This window comes from Gordionus sp. m RMFG-2023, chromosome 1 (genome assembly GCF_954871325.1).
Source record: "Gordionus sp. m RMFG-2023 chromosome 1, tfGorSpeb1-WG-v2, whole genome shotgun sequence".
Taxonomy (NCBI): Eukaryota; Metazoa; Nematomorpha; class Gordioida; order Chordodea; family Parachordodidae; genus Gordionus; species Gordionus sp. m RMFG-2023.
The window spans coordinates 11,696,303-11,718,852 of record NC_088775.1 but is presented as its reverse complement, the minus strand read 5'-3'; the positions used below and the strand labels follow the sequence as shown (position 1 = coordinate 11,718,852).

General features: G+C 26.8%; 2 protein-coding genes across 3 annotated transcripts in view; both read right to left on the bottom strand.

Moving 5' to 3' along the window:
- LOC135922633 (uncharacterized) overlaps positions 1 to 22,550 on the bottom strand; it is a 63,321-nt gene that overhangs the window by 6,654 nt on the left and 34,117 nt on the right. For both annotated transcript variants that reach the window (XM_065457051.1, XM_065457052.1), the window contains exon 17: positions 19,195 to 19,343. In XM_065457051.1, the coding sequence (XP_065313123.1) occupies positions 19,195 to 19,343 (149 nt within the window). The remainder of the gene's footprint in view (positions 1 to 19,194; positions 19,344 to 22,550) is intronic.
- LOC135922286 (galanin-like G-protein coupled receptor npr-9) lies at positions 297 to 2,740 on the bottom strand. Its single transcript, XM_065456690.1, has 2 exons — positions 2,667 to 2,740; positions 297 to 2,418 (listed from the first exon to the last, which is right to left on the bottom strand). The coding sequence occupies exon 2, from the start codon at positions 2,175 to 2,177 to the stop codon at positions 297 to 299; it is 1,881 nt and encodes a 626-aa protein (XP_065312762.1). The 5' UTR covers positions 2,178 to 2,418; positions 2,667 to 2,740.

The window sequence follows — 22,550 nt, the reverse complement described above, 5'->3', positions numbered from 1 at the left end:
GACGACGATAATATAATTTACAAAAACCAATTCATTTTTTTAAATAATATTAATTAGAATAAAATTTTGAAAAGACGATATTAAATAAAAAAAATGTCAACCTCGATTTAAACAAAGGAATGCGTTACGTTTTTGTTTAGTCAAAAAAGTATCGCAAATGCAAACGCTCAATTTGTGCGCATGCGATTAAAATCATTAAGCATTTTTTTTACACGCATAATACTGAACATTTAAATCATTTTATTCTTTTACTAAAAAGAATTTATATAATATTTTTTGTTTATAAAATATCCAATTCAAATAGTTGTTTCGATAAGTTCTTTAATGTTAGGAATATTATCTGACGCAGAGTGACATATCGAATTGACTGTATTGGTCTTGAAATTTGGGATCGAATTAAATTTTTTGCCATCATAGGCGAATGTATTGAAATGGTTATTGCATAATGAATAATGGGAATCATCTTTAATGGAAGCCGTATTTTTATTGCTATTCGATTTTGCCGAATAATAAGAATTGGATGAAATAGTCAGGCAGCTGGGTGAGCCAGATATGATGGGTGCCGATGTTGGAACCATAGTTTTTACGGGTGGTACTTGATTTTTGGATACGGTAGGTATACAGAGATTTTCATCACGTTTTACCGAATTTTGAATGACATGGATTTTCGGGATTTGAAATTTAATTTCGGAGGAACTGTTATTAACATAGTTGTCCGATGGCAAGGAATCGCTGGGCGCAGGATTCAACAATTTAATAGGTTTAGAATACGCGTAACTTTTTTTTTGAATGCCATTACACTTTTTTCTGATTTTTTTCTTTAACAATTTTTCTCTGTTCCTCCTTTTTACGAGTCCGGGGCACAACAATTCCAAGAACGCTGTGTAAAAACTTCTGGAAAGAAACGAGTAAAGAATGGGATTCATGCATGAGTTCATATAGGCCAAGCAGTTAGCAGCGACTAAGATGGGCTGAAACGCTGGTCCAAATTCGTGATTCGAATAGTACTGAATTAGAAGCATAATGTGGATGGGCAACCAACAAAGCGCGAATACGACGACGACGATAACTGTTAACTTAGTAACCTTGCGTTTATTTTTAAGGTGGGCGCTGTTCCCTGTTTTGGTTAACACGGCTAGCGGGAACGCGTTTGCTGTGTTGGACGTCTTTTTATATTCAATCACTTCGTTGCTAAAGGATTGGTAGCATGAGTCATTGTGGTAAGATTTGTCTAGCGTTGCAAGGGCATTTTCCTTAGGACTTAGTTTAGCTCGTCTAGATTTTATCATATGACAATTAATCACGCTATGAGGTATATTGGGAAGTGGCCTCTGGGCCTGATTATTTTTGCCCCAAAGAGCCCTCAAAAGAATTATGTATAACACGCAAATAGCGCTAATAGGAGCAACAAATGTGCCCACAAAAAATACGCTGTAGAATATCTGGGGCGGTGTTCGGGAAGCCTGGGTATTCATCATTATGCAAGCCGAACGATTTTGGCCTCCGAATTCATAATTGTATTTGTGGAAAATGAAGAATACCGGAACATTGAGCAAGAAAGAATTGACCCAAACGGCCAAGATTACCTTGATGGTACGCCGTGTTGTACAAAGGTACATGCTCTTCATGGGATATACCACGACTATGTATCTCACGACCGACATGGAAACGAGCGTGTACACGCTGGCATAGGCACACACGTTGATCATGTACTGCACGCATCGGCACCACAAATCCGAGAAGGGCCATTGAGCCAGTGCGTATTGGGTTCCCGTGAATGGCACACAGATCAGCACGAAAGAGAGATCAGCTACGGCCAAACTTCCTATGAGCAAATTGGTGGCGCTCCTAAAATGGCGATTGCGCAGCACGACGCAAACGACGAGCGAATTTCCTACCAGTCCGATGACCACTATCAACCCGAATATCAAAGGGACGACTATGGATAAAATACGTTCAAAGTTTCGGGTTTCACTGTATTCCTCGGATTCGGAGTAAGGGTCATAAGAATCGTCGTAGTCCGAACTGAGGTTATAAGCTATATTATTTAAAACTTTTTTCCTTGTGCCGTTAAAAAGTGAGCGGTTTAAGGGATATTTATCGGGAATCAAGGTGGAATTGATGTTGTCTATGTGATCATTCAAGATATTGGCCAATGATTCTGAAAGAGGACTCATCCTCGAACAGATTTGATTTATTGATTAAATTTCGTTCAATTTTTTATCATTATTCTTTGGTGGATGCTTAGAATGATTAATAATTATTTTCCATTAGAAATTTATTAAAATGTACTTTAAATATTTTTAGTCGAATTTTCTTCTTCTTTTTTTTAAATAATGAGGATCCATTTTTGTAATAGTAATCCTTTATCGAACGGAATTCGAAAATAAAGCAGGAATTGGAAATACAATATAAACACTAATATAAAAAAATGTTATTTTTAAAATAAATTTTATATAAATAAAATATAATCAAGTTAGAAAATTTTGTTTTAAATAAGTATTTAATTACTATACTTATGTTTTTATTATCTATTATTAAAAAAATAATTAAATTGAGATATTTTAAAATAAAATTTAATAATATCTATTTCCCGGCCGGTGCTAAAATTTTCAAGAGCCTAGGGACTTTAAATCCCGATTGTAGGAATACAAATTTATAATTACTTCCTCGACCGGGCTTGGCCAAAAATATTTACGAGTCAGGTGATAAAATTATTTGAGAGCCGGATATGGGAGAGGACACATGGGGAAGCATATTGAAAACTTTGGATAGCCCTTTTTAAAATATTTAATTTTATTTAGAGATATGGTCCTTTTTAGGTAAATTTTAAGTAGAATTACTTTTTTTGTGTTAATTTTAGATAGAAATTTCTCATTTTTTTGATAATTTTAGATAGATTTCTTTCTTCCTTTTATTTTTAACTTATGATCAAAATTTTTTTTAAAAAAATGAGCCTCTTCAAGTGAAAAAAATTAGTAAAGCCATAGTTTTAAACCGGTTCGAATCCGACCAATCTTTTATTCTTTTATAAAAATTAAGTATAATTTCATAATAATTATTATTTTAAAAAACCTATTATTATATTTTATTCAAAATAAATTTTCAACTTTTTCTTGTGATGTTAAATAAAGGGCATGCTAAAATAACTTTCCTTTTATGATTGATGGTAAGAGATTTCGAGTCCTGAAAATTCAGTTTTTGGCCAAAGCCGGGGTAAAATAATCCGAGTCCGGCCCAATGATGGTCGAGTGCAGAGCTCTAGGCCAAAAAATTTGTCCCTCCGGCCCGATCCTGAACAAATTTTTTTTATTTGTCCAGAAAAGCCTGATATTAGCTCCTTGTTTCTTGTAAGCATTTTGAAATATATCAATTTATTTGATTGTTAAAAAATTAAGCCCAACCCGGCCTGATTTCTTTAAAAAAATATTAGGCCCGACCCAGCCCGAACCGAAATATTTTTAAAATAGACCAGTTTGATGCCGAATACCGGCTGATCCATGATTTGCAGATCTTTAGTTAGAATATGTTTTAGACAAAAATAATTAATAATATATCGTTATTTTATTAAACGTGAATAAGAAGAACAAAAAATTGATAAAATCATAATAAAATGTATCCCGAAAACTTTAAACATTTACTTACATATTTAGGAATTCTCAATCAAATTAAAGTAAAACACAAATTATCTTTTAAAATAGTTAATTTTATTGATTGGTGGATTTAACAAATATTAGTTTTTTTTGTTTAAAAAAAAATAAATAACATGTAAATTAAAGGAGATTAAAATTTTTTAAGGAATAATATAATTATATAATATAAAAATTTTTTTTATATACTAATAAATATCATTTTTAATTATTATGATTTTAGCAAATTATTTTAAAAAAAATTTAAGTAAATATTTTAAATATTATAGAGGGGGGGGGGAGATTAAAAAATAAGTTTAGGTTTTTTTAGAAGTAATAATTTATAAACTACTCTTTTAATCTATAATACAGATTTCTCATGAAATAGATGAAATATATATTTTAAAAAAAACATTATCATGTAATATAATAGAGTTTATTATAAGAATATTAAACCTAACATTTTAATATTTTACTTAGGGATCAACATTCTTATAGGAAAGTAACGTAATAATATAATAATAAAATACAGCATAAAAGAGTTTGTAAATTTGAACTAAAAAAGGGTACTACTTCCGGTTTCGGATATTTTTTTTTAAAAAAATGGGTTTCTGGGTTATTAGATTAGACGCGGTTCCCAGAGGTTCCAGATTAGAATTTCCGGTTTCAAACATTGTTTAAGCATATGAAAAAAATATTCGCGAACGTTTAAACTATAAATAATCCTTTTAAATGAATTTGAATAATAAATATAAATTAATTGCACTTTTTGTTGGAAAGGGTTCTGGACCCGGTTCTGTAAATTTTAAAAATGGGTTCTGGCTACAGTAGCAAACGTTCTATAAAATATATGATCGTTTGAGCAATGGACAGCTTTATTCAGCCTTTATTTCTAATAAAAAGAGGATATTCTCGAACAAATTTTGAACTAAAAGGCTGTTTAACACTGATAAAATGGAAGTAAATGCGCAATAATTTAAAAATATAAACAAGAATGTAAAGTATCACCCAGTTATTTTAGACGTTAAAGGAAGGAAAATATATAATTTATGACCTGAATCAAAACGTATAAGCGCTGTTTACATGATTCAATGCCCTATAGACCCCTCTTCTAAAGCTATGACGGTGAGAAACCCACTCCCCCGTAAAATGTTAAATGGTTTAATTACAGGATGGATACTTAATATTCATGTTCATCATGATCCTTCCCTCCCACCCTAACTTTAGTGGGATTATATATTAGAGGAAAGACCAAAAATTTTGATGGACAACTTTACGAAATATTTAATCTCCTGACCAAAGGTTTGTAATTTCTAAAGCTTACAAGTAGGCAAATTTTTGTCATTTTCCTCCATAAAAAATGATTATGGGCACGGTCAACTTGTACAAAATTATTTTATGGGTGAAACGAAAAGACTTTTCAAAAATATTTCCAGGGGCCGGTTTGGGCCAGAACTGTCCTCTACTGTGAATAGCGTATATTTATTAAACTTCCTACCTTTTCTTTCTTTCTTTTACAAAAATAAATGTATAAAATGGCTAAAAAAAATTAAATGTTTCTTTAAAAAAAAATTAAATGTTTCTTTAAAAAAAAATTAAATATTTCTTTAAAAATAAATAGAAATTAAACTTACCATAATTAAATAATTCATATTATTATGTAGTAGATATATTTTTCATTTTTCGGAAATTTAGAGCTCTCATCGCGAAAAATGCCGACTATATAAATGTTAAATTATTTTATATTTAAACAAGTCAGGAAGCGGGACTCAAATTGGTTTTTTAAAAAAGTTTTTTTCGTATTTATTAGTGACACTTTTAATCTTATATTATTTACGCTTACTTAAGAATAATCCAAATCTTTTATAAAAAATCTATCTAATATAATTCTCAATAAAAATTTTTTAAAATCAATTTAAAAGGATAATTTATAAAAAATAGTTATTAGAAATTATCGCTAAATTCTTTTGGCTTCCTTGGCAAAAAAATACTCCCATAGCGTTATGCGAGAAAGGGCATAATTTAAGTGAGCCCTATTGACTGATTTTTTAGAATAGATATGAAAAATGAATGATATCTTTTTTATAAACATAATATGGGTTACGAATTATTGGTTAGGAGGGACCGGGGATAAGTGGACAAGTTTTTGCTCGTGACAGATAAAATATTTAAAAACTCCTTTTAATAAAATAAATTCATATCATATACCAAAAAAAAGAAGAACTGGCAAAGTTGCGTTTTTTGATCAATTGATTTCAAGAGTCAAATTAGTTCAAATATATCTCATCTTGTCCAATAAAAATAATTTCCCTTTATGGCTTTTTATGAATCATTACTACAATAGTAATTATATTTAAAAAAAATCATGTTATTATTTTAAAATAAAAAAATATAATGTTATTGGGTTAAAGACATTTTCCCTTAACAATTCTCGCACAAATATAATTTATATATTTTATAATCAAATTAATTATATATAATATTCGATATTTAGGTCTTAGCATAATTTAAAGATTAGCTTTTATTGAAAGCACACAATATCAACTTTTTATATATACACCCATTCATTGCCGTTAGGAATTATATTCAATTTTTTAAAAGATGCGTTTATATGCCAATTTAAAAAAAGTAAAATAATTTTAAATTAGGAAATATTTAAAGAAATCACATTTTAGGAAGAATTTATTATATCTCAAGTTTCCAATCTTGATTATATTATGCCGAACATTCCTTAGATATTCTAAAAATTGATATGATTTTTAAACTAGTATACTATACTTCTTGTTAAAAGTTTGTGATGGATGTAATCTTAAGTGGGAAATATCTATCTGAACCTCATAATCAATAAGTTTAAGACTTATTTGATGATTAATATAGAATATATTTCAATTGTAGAGGAAATGTGCCATAAATGGCCATGTTTGAAGACTGGCCACTACCCTTTAACTTTTCATCTGTTGGACCGATTTCTCTCAAAATTGGTCAAAATTTGTATATTTATGATATGTACTTTACCTAAGTTCATTTATTGAATAGAGCAATCCAATAAAAGAATATTTTAAATAAACTATTTTTAGTACCCCTTTCTGGAAAAATCTCGTTACACATTTTTTTGTTTGGCGAAAACAATTACTAATTTAGATTACTGATATTTTATATAAATATTATCCTTAGGAATTTAGCATTATTCACACAATTAGACTTAAAAATTTTATTTAATAGACATATAAAAGCGCTTAATAATAATAGAGAGGTGAGTATTGTCTGGCCATGTATTGATTGGCCACAATTTGTACATTCACATATTCATATTGAAATGAACTCGTGCAAAACAACATTTGATAAAATTTCAAATGACGAACAAGCTTAAGAATGTTTAGCAAAAGATAATTAAGATATTAATTTATAATATTTTCATTAAATAGATGGTGATAAATTGAGATATTAAAATACTAATTAAATTAGTGTGTAATTAAAATTTTATATAACTAAAAAATGTAGAAATATTGTCTTTTACAAATATTTCATATTTTATTATTTCATATTTATAATAAAATTCTTACATAATATATTATGGCCATTTGACACATAGTGGCCAAAAAACATCTTTCACATAACCTCATCTAGCTCATAAACTATAAACTATTATAGATAGAGTCTTGACTCAAATTTCATTTTAAAGATTAATAATTAGGCTACACATTGATATGTTTGGTTAAACCCAAATTTTAATACCTTTTTTTTAAAAAAAAGCAAAAACATGGCCATTCTTAGCACATTTCCCCTACATTAGAAACTGACTATGCATGCTGAGGAAAGTGTGAGTTAACTCCCACCCCTCTCTCCTCAGGCGGTTGCATAGTATTCACATGTGTTAAAGGGTCCTAAGATTATGTTAAGTTATCTTTTATAATAATCCTTTCCAGTGTGGCCATTGGAAGAGTAATATTCAAAGCCAGGATGTACAAAAAAATATATTTGAGAAATATGCTAAACGTTTATCAATGTTCAAATGATTTCCTCTCAATAATTACAACAAATTTGTTTAAAATACTCTTGTGTTTTTTTTTAAATTTTTTATCGATTAAAAAGAACAATATATTAAATAAATGAGAAAGAAAATTTCCAAATCTGAATCTATAATTAATATTCAAAGCATCCCTAATTAAAATTAATATAAATTTCAAAACTTCAAATTTGAAGATCCCCTCCCAAAACCTATAAAAGTTAGTATAGTTAGTAAAGCATAGCATTTATTTAAAGACATATATTTAAAAATAATGGGTGGAAATTTTTATTTTATTGATTATACTAAAGAAAAATATTAATCATTGGTTGAATATTTAATCAATCCTCCTCCAGCTGCTGGAATAGAAATTTATAAAAAATTTAAAATAAATTATATGAAACAATAATATTTGCTAAAAACTTTAATTTAGCTTAATTTAAACTAAAATGCCTAATTCAAGATTTTTGACTAAAAGATTTTTCCAAATGGCAGATAAAAAGGTTTAGTCCTCTTTTGGCTAAATTTCGGGGATCAGATAATATTTTTAGGCTAAAATCTTGAGGCTTTTTTAAACTACAATAATTCAAGACCTCACCTGAGCGTTCTTGAGTTTAAAAAATTGAGCGTTTCGTAGTCAATATACAAAAAATAATAATAATACATTAGCTGTATATATACAGCTTTTACTTTATAATCTGAAAGATATTCGGAATTTAAAACAAACTTATAATAAGAGGATAACATTCTTAATATGTTAATTAATGCTTGTTAATATGTAAATGCTTGAAATATGTCTTTTTTTGCAATGCTACATTATTAGTTTGCTATCTTTTAATCTTATGCGCCGAAAGGCTAAAAAACTTCTAGAACACTCTGATATGGCCTACGCTTAAATAGGAGGAGACAAAATCAAGGATAGAAAACGAATACCAATATTGATACGTTTTATACTAAAATCAAATATTTCCAGATTCACTAATACCAATAGACTCCCCTAAGTCTATGAAATATCAAACCATGTGTAAAACTAAGATTAAGGAGTCAAATTCATCTGAATATCCAGTCAGGTTAAATTTATCTATTTTACTATATACATATTCAGTATAAAAAATTATCCGGTTTTCTATGGTTGCTGAAAGCAATCAGGTGTTATCCTCTACTAAAATTTCACATACGGTTGAGCATGTTCCTTGAATAATTATTTTGAATAACCTCCTTAACTCCAAGTTGTCCTATTTCCAAACCCATAAAAAATTGCACTATTAGGTATTTTTAGAACTATTCAATTTTAAAAGGTTTCAATTCGTTTCAGTCAATCTTCCTCTTCATGACTATAACAATCTAATTGGATATAGGTTAGCTTCACTAGAATTCAAGTACTTTATTAATTTTAACCTCACTTTATACCAGATGTTTAAATTTAAACTTGGGCCTCCTACTCCTCTTTACTCCATTTTTTTTACATCACTGATATCCGATATATGGCCTTTCCCTGGGTCGATTCTATATAAATATTATTTCTCAACAGATCATATCATATATTATTTTTTTTAAATTTAACATCATAATGGTAGATTTGTCTACCGGGAATAGAATAAAGAAACCAAAAAATAGTATCTATAAAATATAAATATTAAGACATAAAATTATAAAATCAGGATGGGCTATCTCATTATCAGATATTTAGAAAAATATTATCTGTTCTATAATTTCAATGAAAATATGTTAAGGTTTGATGTGGTATCATATCTATTGATAACGTGCTAATCGGAGAGGTGACGAAATAGCCGTTTTTAAAAATCAGCTCAAATCAGCCCCTTAACAACACTAGTCACATAACACATAATATAAATCAATAATATATATTTCTTTTAGAAAAAAACTTTCATAGTGTTATGTTAATATAAAATAAATTTATATTTTTTCGAAATTCATTTTTATTTTAAAACACTTCAGATAATAATTATATTATATAATTATATATATATATATCCTTGTATCATTTTATTTATATTATATAAAAAAAATCTCTTTATTGTTCAAATATAATCCAAATATTTCATGACCATCAATATAATCATCTATAATGGTATTCGATTTTCATTTTAAAAAAAAATTGATTTAATATATTTAATATCGTGTAATATTCGAAAGATGTTATTATCTGTTACATTTTTTTAAAGTGAAAATGTTGGAATGGAACATGTATGATTTATTAATCTGTTTGGATATTTTTTTGTTATAAGATTTTCATATATTAAGCAAAATGTTAGCCTCTTTCAAAAAAAAAGGCAATGATGACAGGTTGCGGTTATGTTCCGATTAAAATTTAACCTTTAAAACATGTGTCTAATGGTAGCAATACCATATAACAATGATATAAACCCGACGTTCTTACCTACGAAGCCTGCCCTCTCTTCAATTTCCTTTAGCCCCTTTTAAGATTTATTGCGGAAAATAGTATCCCTTCCCATATTACCTCCTGTTCACTCGCTTTCACATATTAATAAAAAATCTACGAAGACAATTTTTTAAATAGAAGATCCCATGAAACCAGTTGCAAAGCTTATTAATGGAACATAAAGACCCTTTATTTAGCAAATTTAACTTTTATCCATAGATTAAATGTAATATCTCTCACCTCATATTACGTTTTTTGGTAAGGATCTTATTAGCTTCATAACTATCTGGTTTATTAGGTTGAATGTAAATAAATTAGTCACAATTTTGAGTTGATAGATGTTCTTTTTGTCTATGAATATCAAGCATAGTAAATTATAAATCAAATGAGCGCCATTAAATATTCTTTTCAAAATCTTTATATTGATTTCGTTGCTAAAAAAACAACACTGTTTTTAAGTAGCTATTAAAAGTAACTGTGAGTAATAGTCGAAAGCGGTGATACTTTTATAAGTAAGTAGCTAATTAATAGCCTTGTTACTTTTTTAAATATAGGTAGCTAAAATGCGCTACTTATTTAGTTACTTTAAAAGAAAAAAAATTTAATTAATATTTTCAAATAATATAATTTTAATTATTTGTTTTATAATATAAAATAAATATAAATAAATGGATATATTAAAAAAAAAAAATTTGCGCAAATCCAACCTATTCTTGAATTCATTCATTATAACTTGAATTCGAAAAAGTAGAGAAGAAGAGTATGATATAATAAAAGATGCGCTAATTTGGTAAATTGGCTAAGACAGTCTCAACATTAAACAAATTGACCTAATAATAAACATATAACGTTTTAGGTCTTTTTTATGATATTTTTGACCATAATAATCATAATTATGATATAATTAGAAATAATAATGATATAACTAATTTTTTGAGATAATCACATATTAAACTCAATATTTTTAAAAAAAATTCTTCTTTTAAAAACCCTTTAAATAAAAAAATAATAGCTCAATACCATCCAGTTCTGAGAGAACTATTTAGTTTAGTAAAGGATATTTTTTTTGGAAAAAAACAATATTTTTTGGTAAAGAAAACTTTGAGAAGACATCTTCTCTTATAAGTTATTACAAAGTTGATTCATTTAAATCATATATATATTTAATATTTTATTATTAAAAAATTAATTTTGTGTAGAAAAGAATGAATCTCAATATTTTTAAAAAAAATTCTTCTTTTAAAAACCCTTTAAATAAAAAAATAATAGCTCAATACCATCCAGTTCTAAGAGAACTATTTAGTTTAGTGAAGGATATTTTTTTTGGAAAAAACAATATTTTTTGGTAAAGAAAACTTTGAGAAGACATCTTCTCTTATAAGTTATTACAAAGTTGATTCATTTAAATCATATATATATTTAATATTTTATTATTAAAAAATTAATTTTGTGTAGAAAAGAATGAATAACTATATATAAATTTAATAAGATTTCATTTTACCATTATTGAAAAAAAAGTATATAATTGGGGGCTACAATATTATATTTAGGAAGCACTTAAGAAATGAAAATTTTGCATAATTTTCTAAAGTAATTACTTTTAATAGCAATGTTATTTTTTAAAAATATTTTGAGAAAGTCTAAAGGTAGGAAGCTACAATTTTGGGGGGAAAATATTTGTAGCTATAGCGCGTTACTTTTTAAAAGTAGCGTAAACATGTTAAAAAAACTCCAAAATCGTTTATTATAAAAATTTCATAAGAAAATGTTTATTTTTTTAAAAAATAAATTTAACAAGACTAATTGCCAATATTAAAAAATTCTGGGGAGTTAAGGCAGAGGATCGCAATAGCCATTCTTAAGGCTAATTATGTTTGTTTTATTAATTCGATCTCTCCTGATGATTAGATGAAGGAGGTTTTGAATAATTTCTGCTGCTTTCGCTTTTATTTTTGTATTTAGTATTACTCAATATTGTCCTTTTGTTATTATGATTTTTTTTTTCGTAATTCTTTACTAATTATATATTTTTCAATGATGATTTATATAAAAGCTATAAAATTATGATTTAAAAGAGATTAGAAAGGTATATAATGAGCAATAAATTATTATCTTTTTTAATATAAAATTTAAAAAAAAAACATTTTATCGTTTGAGTATTATAATGTTCAATATCCATTTTATAAATTTAATTTTTCAGGAGAAAATAAAATTTTTCAGGAGAAAATAAAATTTTTCTTGTTTTTAGATAAGGTATCATTATCATAATAATGCAAATATAGGATTTTTCTAAATTATATTTAACATTTTTATCATTGATATGGAAGAATTACGCTATTGAGGTTCGAACTAGGACACCCTATTTTAGGTTTTTTTAGTATTTGGTGGTATTGTTATATATTATTTTCTCTTTTTTTTTGGTTTTTGGTTATATTTTTTATAGTTCAAATTTTTTATTTTTAAGTTGTTTAGTTGATACTAGAGGTTTAGTAATAATTCGAACTAGGAAACACCCTTTTGATAAAACTAAGGGCGACCTCGGAAGATCTTTAGATTTCAAATCGGTTTTTGGTTCGGTTTCTTGTAATCGGTGTTAGGTTCTGTTTCTTGTAACCGGTATTCAGTTCGGTTTCTTTTAATAGGTCTTTGGCTGGGTTACTTTAAAGATCGACTCAGGTCCATACCGCACTGTTATCAAATATAAAATCGAATTTTCTTTTAAAAAATATATAAATATATTTATTTTACCTTGATTTTCCATGAATTATTTATAATACAAAAATAAAGAGAAAAAATTTACAATAGAAACAAAACTTTTCCCCGACAAGTGAAAATTCAGTGATGGATTTTTTCTCAGCTAGAAAAGCTCTAAATTTAAAAAAAAATTATTACAACGTTTTCTATATTGTTAAGACGAAGAAAAAAAATATTATTTTGAGGAAATTTATTTATTTTTCTCTTTTCCTATATTCCTTACTTTGTTATTTTTATTTTAAATTCCATTACATAAAAATATTTTAAATTTAAGACCTAAAAAAATTAAAACTATTTTTCCTTATTTAATAAAATATATTTAAAAAAATTAAAATATTAACATAATAATAACGAATTAGATGATCACTAAGATAAAAAATTTAGTCTTCTTTTTTTTAAAAAATTATATAACATGCAAGATTTATATAATATCAATATTTTTGACAATTCAAAATGGATATTTATTTTTTCATGTCTGGAAAAGGAAGGACTTTGACCATTTTAGGTCCTTATACAATTATTTTCCTTTCTCACTTTGCTCGCCCCCCCCCTCTTCACTATTTTAATTCTCATTAAAACCATATATATTTTTTAAAAATATTATATAATGTTTAATTTATTTAAGCGATATCCTTTAATTTCTTTAATAAAGATAACAGATGATTTCGTGAATGATATAAAAATATTTGAATATGAGTGCTATCGATTTGACAAGGAATTAGATATTGACGGCCCTTATATTTTTAGTTAAGAAAAAAAATCCCTGTATCAAAGGCAAAAATCTTCAAAGAGATTTTCTAAAATAAGTTGGAAGCATTATATTAAAACTGAGTCAGGATCCAAAAATATAATTATGTGATTTTGACTGGCAAAGCTAGCTTTTATTATTTGGGTGTCCGTTCTATTGACATTCGTATCAAAATAGGTAATTTTATTTGGGCGAAACAACATTAGTTTGCGGAAATAAATAGAATTTTAGGGGAATGAATACCCCTTGGTCACTCCCCTATAGTGTTCTACTGTAGTTTAAAAAAAATGCCAATGCCTTTTTAATTCATATCAAAAAAATTGGCAATTCCTTTTTAATTCAAATCAATGTGAGAAAGCTTCTATTTTTTTAAAGAATATATATTAACAATATTTATACAGTAATATAAATGTATGCATTTTCATTTTAAAAATAATCTGATAAGAAGGGGAAAGATTTTATCAAAAGCATATCATATGATTCTATCATGATAACGTAAGATAGGATAAAAGAAAATAAAATAATACATTTTTTCCCCCCAGAATATTTTATCACCTAAACCTTATTGTTTAAATTTTGGCAAAAACAACTGCCTAGTCGCGTGATTTTCAAATTTCGTCGCAGCGATATAATTCTATTCGTTGCATTGCTTATTCATGTCGTACTATTAACTTGTAAATTATGCAACGATGAATTATGGATATCGTGCTTAGCTTACTATAAAAGAGCGTTTTCGCGTTTAAGAAATTGAGCGTTTGATCAATCAATAAAAAATTAATATATTAAAACGATAAAAGTTATAAATAATACAGTTTTCATTAAAAGGCTAACTCAATATTTAGCCAGAAAAATATTGGCTTGAGCTCAAGATTCGGCTAATAGATGTCCAAACCTTGGTGCAATCTATAAGCAAAATCTTTAGGCTTGCGTAATATTTTTCTGGACAAAATATTTAGTTGGGCGTTTTTAAAATCGGCACAAGAGCCGTTTGTCTAACACTATATTCACCTATTACTTTATATTATACAATATTAATATAGGACGATAAAATTTTAACGCAAACGAACCGAACTGAACATTTATAAATTTTTTCTTAAGAACCTTAACCATTATAACTTTTTACATACTGAACCGTAACCAAACTGAACCGTTATAAATAACGGTTCGGGTTCCAGATCGAAATATCTAATTTTTTAATGATATTTTGCAAAGCTTGCTATCCTTTTAACCTTTGCACTCGAAAGATCTGGTACGACCTTAACCTTGCACATAATTCAACTTGAGCTACATCTTCTATCATCATTTTAAGATGGTAATAGACGAAATATGCAACAATTGATCTTAATTAAAAAAAATATTCAAAATCTTCTTTCTAGGGAATAATAATATCATCACGAATAGTAAAGTTTCTCATATAAACTGGGCAAGAGGGGGTATCATGGCCCTTTTTTAAAAAAAATTAAATATCGTTTGAGACAAGTTTTTAAAAATTCCGACTGTATTAATAAATAAAAATTATGAAGATATGGATAGATGATAAAGATTTTTTACCGATATTATGTTTTTTTTTGTTAAAGATTATTTTATATTATTATAAATCATGAAATAATTATCGATTGATTTACATATTTTTTTTTATCGCGAAATAAATTCCGGTGTTTTAAATAAATAAAAAATGTTTCAAAAACGAAAATATATTCTGAATCGTGATCTCTCAGAGGATCAAAAGAGAGAGAGAGAGAAAAAAATATGTGAATAAAGAGATTAAGTTATCCTAAAATAAACAACAATTAGGAATGTGCATATTATATTATTTTATAATTTCCCTAATTAACATACCATACGTTTCAGTTAATTCAAATATTATTAGTTTGGAAAAATTAAAATCATTGTCTTATATTAAAGTTAAGTAATTAATTCCTCTCGAATTTTATTACAATGACACTAAAAAAAATAAATAATATTTTATTTGGAACCATTTTTTAAAATTAAGTATTGATGACATTATTTCGATACTTTTTATTTTTAATAAAAAAATATGGGTTTTTCACAAAAATAAAAGCTAGTCATTTGATTAAATTATGAATGGTTTTTCAAAATCAAAGGTGATATGGTAGCCAACCAACTAAACAACCTTTAAAAAAATATTAATAAATTAATAATATTTAAAAAATTAAATTTCTACAATAATTATACAATTTTCAAATTCCTTTACTTATTATTATAATAATGATTTTTGCTAAAATAAAGTAAAGGAAGAAGCAGTTGCTTAATTTTTTATTTTGAATGGAAATTTATTATTTTGTTTTAAATTTAATTTAAATTTTTTAAATTGGAGTCGAATTTCCCATCTTTATTTAGTTATTAATTATTTTCCCTCCTTTTCTCTTCCTTAACCTTAAAAAATCAATTTTGTTAATGAAATGAATGATTTCAACGAAACAATTATCATTATAAATAATGGTTCTTCTTCTTATGAAACGGCTCGATTTGAGCCGAATTTTTAAAAATAGCTAATTCCATATTTTAGCAAGGAAAATATTGCCTAAGCCTTCGAGATTTCGCTAATAGATATGTCCAAACCTTTGTGCCATCTACGAGAAAATCTTTCAGGCTTGCGATTTTATAAAATATTGAGTTAGCCGTTTTTCTAAAATCGGCTCAAAACGAGCCGTTTACTATAAATATTAGTGACAAAGTTTTTTCCTGGAATAACGACTTATCGATAGTCGTTATATGAGAATTCTGAATCTTATGAATTATAATTCACTACCCTAAAAGGGTTTTTTTTGGATTTGCAAAATTCTATTTCACCCTAGATGTATTTTCGCGAGTAGAATATATACCCGATAAATTATAGACGATTTTGACTAGGTAGGAAATTCTATGTAATGTAAAGAATCGTTCAAAAGATGTGTGGGACAAAATAGTCTCTAATTCTTATGGGCAGATCCTAGTTAAAAGATACTTTTCAAATATCTATATAATCTATATAGATAACATGGTCTAAACAGATAGGACTTTCCCGGATACATATTTAAATATATTATAATCATTAAAATCTCTCGCCAAAACTCAAATTGCGAATTAAAACGTTTTTTTTAAATAAATAATTCTTATAGTTTTCACCAATGAGGCATTCTCGTTTCACATTTTAACGACGTTAAAATGTCTTTCAAATGGCGTGCTGGAAACTAGGGTAATGTTCTATACTCTACGAAATAACAAGGTATTCTTTAAATATAGTAAAATCGCGACATTCATTTTAAAAAATCCTCATATTTTTTTTTGGGAGGGAGGGGGGTATAATAAAATTTTTCGACATCTTTTTTCTTGCGATTTCCCCTATAGTATTATTTAAAAAACTTTGTAAGACTATCAACTTAATCTTGTGTCAATTCCTTCTTTTCTTTCTTCAAATTTTCTGGCAAAGCCAAATTCAATCAAATTTGTAAAATATGCTTATGCTGTATTGATCGCTTCTTCGTCAGTTTTCCACTAGTATTAATCATCTAAAATTATTTAACAGATTATTATTAATATCATTACGACATAGGTGTATCCAGGAAGGGGGAAGCACTATTAGATGAATCTTTCCCCATATATTTTATTGATCTTTAATTCAACTTATTGCAGGTCTTTAGCTATAAGATTTTTATTATACTTTCTTTTTTATTAAGATATTTTTTTCTAAAAATTTTTAATTGTAAGTCGTTATTTTAAAAAGTTATTAACTTTTACTCATTTTTTCGAATTCTTCCTTATAATAAATAATATATTGTATAAATTTTTGGGAGAGAAGAGGGTGGGGGTGTGTTGGGAGAAATTTTTTATTAGAAAATGATATTAAGGAGAACAAGCAAATTTGCGATGGGGGGGGGGGGGTGGGAGAGAAATTCCCTTGTTTACGTCCCTGATTTAGGATATTTTCATCAGCCATTGTGCAAATAAAAATAAATTGGTAAGAAATAAACCCGGATAGATATTTAATAAATTTAAAAATAGAATTATATTTGAATATTTTTATTTTAACAAAAAAACATAATTAGAAATATATCAAAATGTATATCTAATGTAATAAATGAAAAAGTTACTTTTGACGTATTAAAATTAAAATTTGCATTTTAAACTATATATGAGCATATTTCTGCGAAACATATTTAGAACCATTGAAGTATCATATTAAAATTCATTTATGTTTTAAATTTCAAATATCAAGGTATATTTTTATTTTCAAATTTAAAAGGTTTGAAATATAGATTTTTACATGTCAGATAAAAATATGACAAAAACATTCTATATAAATAAAACATATATTGTATAAAAAATATATTGTTTCTAAAAAAGAATAAATTAAAATAAGGTGGCTAAAAAGGACTATAAAAAATATACTAAATAAATATTTAAAATAAATTGAAATAGGTTTGGAGCTATCCAAGGGAGGAGTAGATGCTTAATAGACATATTTCTAAGGAGATCATCTGTCATAGAGAGATCTTTAGGAACTCCGGTGCCTAGAGTTTCCAAGGTTTTAATAATCTTGAAAATAAATTACCTACCCCGGGATATCACTATTTCCCCATCTCCCCTATATATCACTTGCATTTAGGCGTATTAGCTCTCAGACAAGTTTTAATTGCTGACATAAATATTTTATGATTAAATTAAAGGGATATTCCAAACATGCCCTTCCCTAGCGACCTCAATGATACAACACGGTAACCCTTATCAACAAGTTACATTTTGTGATCGTTACTTATTTGAATGTAACTTTTATTACATATAAATATATATTCTCAATTAAAATAAATTATTTCAACCAAGTATTTATGATATACTCATCTTATATTTAGGCATTATTTAAAAAATATTGTTTTGTTTATATAAGTATTCTATATTAAAAAGGGGCCAACCTAAAATCTCCCCTCTCCCCCATCCAAAAAAAAATAAAATTTTTATGAGGTTTCTTCTTGAAGCCCGTGTATTCAAAAATTACAACCAACGCCCTACGGTGAGTTACCAATGTTTACTAAAAACTACTAATACTCTCTTATAGAAATTAATTTGATTTGGCTTATATAAAATATAATATAGAAATTCTCCTCATTTTGATATTCATTTTTTAAATTTAAAAAAATATTAATATTTATTTATTTTGAGGCCATGTACAAAACTGACAAAAATAAATATTTATAAAAAATTCAATCAAAATTTTAATTAAAATAAATGGAAAACTGGTTTTTTATATCAAAAAATAAAAAAATATGTCTACTTTTTTTTTGGAAATTGTGGTAAGTTTAAATTCGTTTATTTAAATTTTTGTGAAATCTGTGAAAGTTTTCCAACTTTGTCAATTTTCGTCGAGTTTTGGATAAAGCCTAACATACAATTATGTTACTCTATGCAGGACTTCAACCAAGATCTTTATTGAAATGGGAGTGGGGTAACTATCTATGAAAAATTAGAAGGGCATAGTTTTGATGATAACATATTAGAAATTGGGGGTGGAAGGGTAAAATTATCATCACCTAAGGGGTGTATAGATGTCTTTGATTCTGTTGCTGATGGGGGGGGGGATTCGAGGAAAAAAGACTTTCTTCGTCAATAATAAATAATGATCGAAAATGATAAAAAAAAAATATATTTTTTTTACTTCTATCGATTGAAGAAAGATTTTCGCTTATTTTTCGATAAAACATCTTCTCGTTATTTTTGTTATCGTCAATCGAAGAATGTTTACTTTGATTTCCTTTCCCATCGAAGAGAGATAGAATGTTATCATTTTCTTTTGACACGTTAGGCCTATATTTAAAATTAAAATTTTTTTTTAAAATATAATATTAAATTTATACTAATTTAGCAATATACTGGAAGGAAGATAATTTATTTTCATACAAATAATAATTACATTTATTGGATACCATCAGGCCAAAGAATTACCCCCCCCCCCTGCCCCCAATTAGCCCTATTGTTAAACGGCTTCTAGTTGAGCCAATTTTTTTCAAACGGCTAATTCAATATTTTATTTCCAGAAAAATATTACGCAAGCCTGAATATTTTTTTATCATAGATTGCACAAAGGTTTGGGCAAAATCCTTTAAACAACTCTATATGGCGCCTTTTTTAAAAAAAATTATATTATATAAATAAATTAATTATTAAATTAGGAGTATCTATGTCAAATTGGCTATGGCTATTAGTCATGGCCAACTTTTTTATAACTAGAGCTATTTAGCTATAATTTGGTTACAATTTGGTACGGGTAAATTCAAGTTTTTAACGGTTTTATAAACTATAAGAAATATTTTTTATTTCAAACTCAGATCAATGTGAATATTAAAAATAAATGGATTGAATCATATTAAAATTAATGTAATTAATAATCTCATTCTTATAATTCATTACATAAAAAAAATTATGAGATATCACTTTCATTTTTTAATAAAAAGTTCAAAAAAATGGGTAGTTGGAGAAAATATATTGGAAATAATCTTTTCTATAGATCTTTATTTGTAGTAAATAAAAATAAGAGTCATATATATTTATTAATCGATTCTATGAATTATGGCTCATGACAAAAATATCCCTTATAAATACGTTTATATAACATAATTATTCATAAAAACAAAAGAAAAAACTATATAAAGGCCATTTAAAACAAATTTGGGATTTTATAACTCAGAGGGGAATTTTTTAAAAGAATACACTGACAATACATACTTAAATGCGGGGAAAGTTCGACTTGCATGATCAACTTTAGCATAACTTTATAAATCCTTATTACCCAGAAATATAATTACCTGAATTAACTTTAAGATGGGGGGGGGGATATATGTAATTTGTAATAGAAGGTGGTAAAACTTTGACTCATAAGAAACTATTAATCTGAACATTTTATTAATCTTTAAGAATTCTCTCAGAATTCATAAATTACTAGACATTTATATATCATTCGGAATTTTCCCGAATTATCATTTAAATTTCTGCAAAATTTCGAGGATATTTATTAAAATAACTATTATAGGGTTGTTCTTCTTTTCTCTATTTTTATGAGAAGGTCAATCTGATATGGTTTTTTAATTCCATCTTTTTGGCTAAATTAGCTATATTGTAAATAAAATATCTTACGATGTATTAAAATCAAGATTGTCCTTGCGTGAAATTAAAAATAATATGTTCGATTTTTTCGATGTTATGTAAAACAAAAAAAAATATTTTATTTAAAATATGATATTTTTGCCTATGTTATACTCAATTGCTTATAACTAAAATAAAGCACGTTGGTGTGCGGACACATGATAAGAAATAAAAAGTCACTTTGGGTAGTACCAAAATCTTTTGCTTTGGGTTAATTGGGAATCCAATGTTATAATTTTTAAAAAAATTATACAGTGCAAATGTTAATAATTCACATTTTTGAAAAATGTCTATATGTTTTCCAAAACAAAAATCAAAAACGTCCTTTAATAATGAAGCATTTATATAACTGTTATACTCACAAACCAATCTTGTACTGGTGAATACATTTGGCTATCCCCAAAATGAATTTTTTTTAGCATCTGACAAACTACTCATAGGTTTTTTATTCGTCAACAGTTGTCAATAATGGGAGGATAGAAACTCAAGAAAATTATAGATTAAAAAAAAATTCGATTGAAGCTCCCCGTATCACTACTTAGGGTGGTAAAATTAAAACCATCAAGACAATCAAGAATAATTTTGAAACTATTATACATTTAATTTATTTGGAGACTTGTCCGATACGATGCTGGAGGGGAGAGGCTTGGCAATATTATAGCATGATATATGGAAGGTGATTATGAATAACGGTACAAATAGAAATATCAATTATAACATCAAAATGATATGGATTATCCTAATCAAATTCAAATACCGGTAGTTATTATTTACCAAATCTAAACCGAAATCGCTATATAAACCGTCATACGAACTTCTAAAAAAATACCTGCAAACCGGTTTGATTTGATATTTTTACCCTTTTAAAGATGATAAATAATCAAATTTGACCGATAAACATCGATAATTATTATTAGATATATTTGCATATTTGGTATTTGACGGTGCTGATAGATGCCCAAATTAGCATATAGGATGTGTTCTCAGATAAAATATATTCTTCCTCCTTATAAATAATATTTTGATATTTTTTTTAATACGCTTGTAAATGCAAAAAGGTTAGAACCGGTTTTAAAATTCAAACCGAACCGATATAATTTTTTTCTAACGAACACAACCGAAATCGTTATTTTTATCTGAACTGATATTCGTGATACGGATTTCTTATCTTATTTAATTTATTGATTTTTTAAAAAAAAAAATTATAGTATAGATTTGACCTACACCCTGAACATTATTATTTTACAAAGAATTGTTCTTTGTAATACCTCGTACTATACTCTACCCGATCCGGCCAGACTTGGGCCTAATATTTTTAAATAAGCCGGGTCAGGTCTTGGAATTTTTTTAAAATATATTTAAATTTATCAATTTTATATTGAATTTTTTATGTAAAATAAAAATATTTGGTTTTATTCATAGAACTAGACTCCATATAACATATGTCTTTTATTTTGAGTAATTATAAAAATTTATTTCTATATTTAAATAGGTTCGGGCCCGGCCGGTAAATTTTCTTAAAAATATTTCGGGTTCGGTTTTAAAAAAAATTAGGCCGGGTCGGGTTTGAAAAATTAGGCCCGATGCAGATCACTACTATACTCTACTAAGTTGGTTACGAATTTCGTATTATAGTTATTAAGGATAAGGGTCCAAGTTGAATAACTAATATTAATAATTAATTTTCGTGAACGAAATTTCGAAATCATATCTTATAGTTTTAAATAGAACACACATGAGTTATGTGAATTTCGTTTTAAATAAGAATAAATTAGTTTAGTTCTTATTTAAAAAAAATTAAAACAAAGTTAAAGGTAGATAAATATTCTTTATATATACTTTTAACGTTAGAATTAATAAATTAATCGTAAA

Excerpts from the sequence above, each read along its gene's own strand:
- LOC135922286 (XM_065456690.1), bottom strand. The coding sequence starts at position 2,177 with ATGAGTCCTCTTTCAGAATCATTGGCCAATATCTTGAATGATCACATA.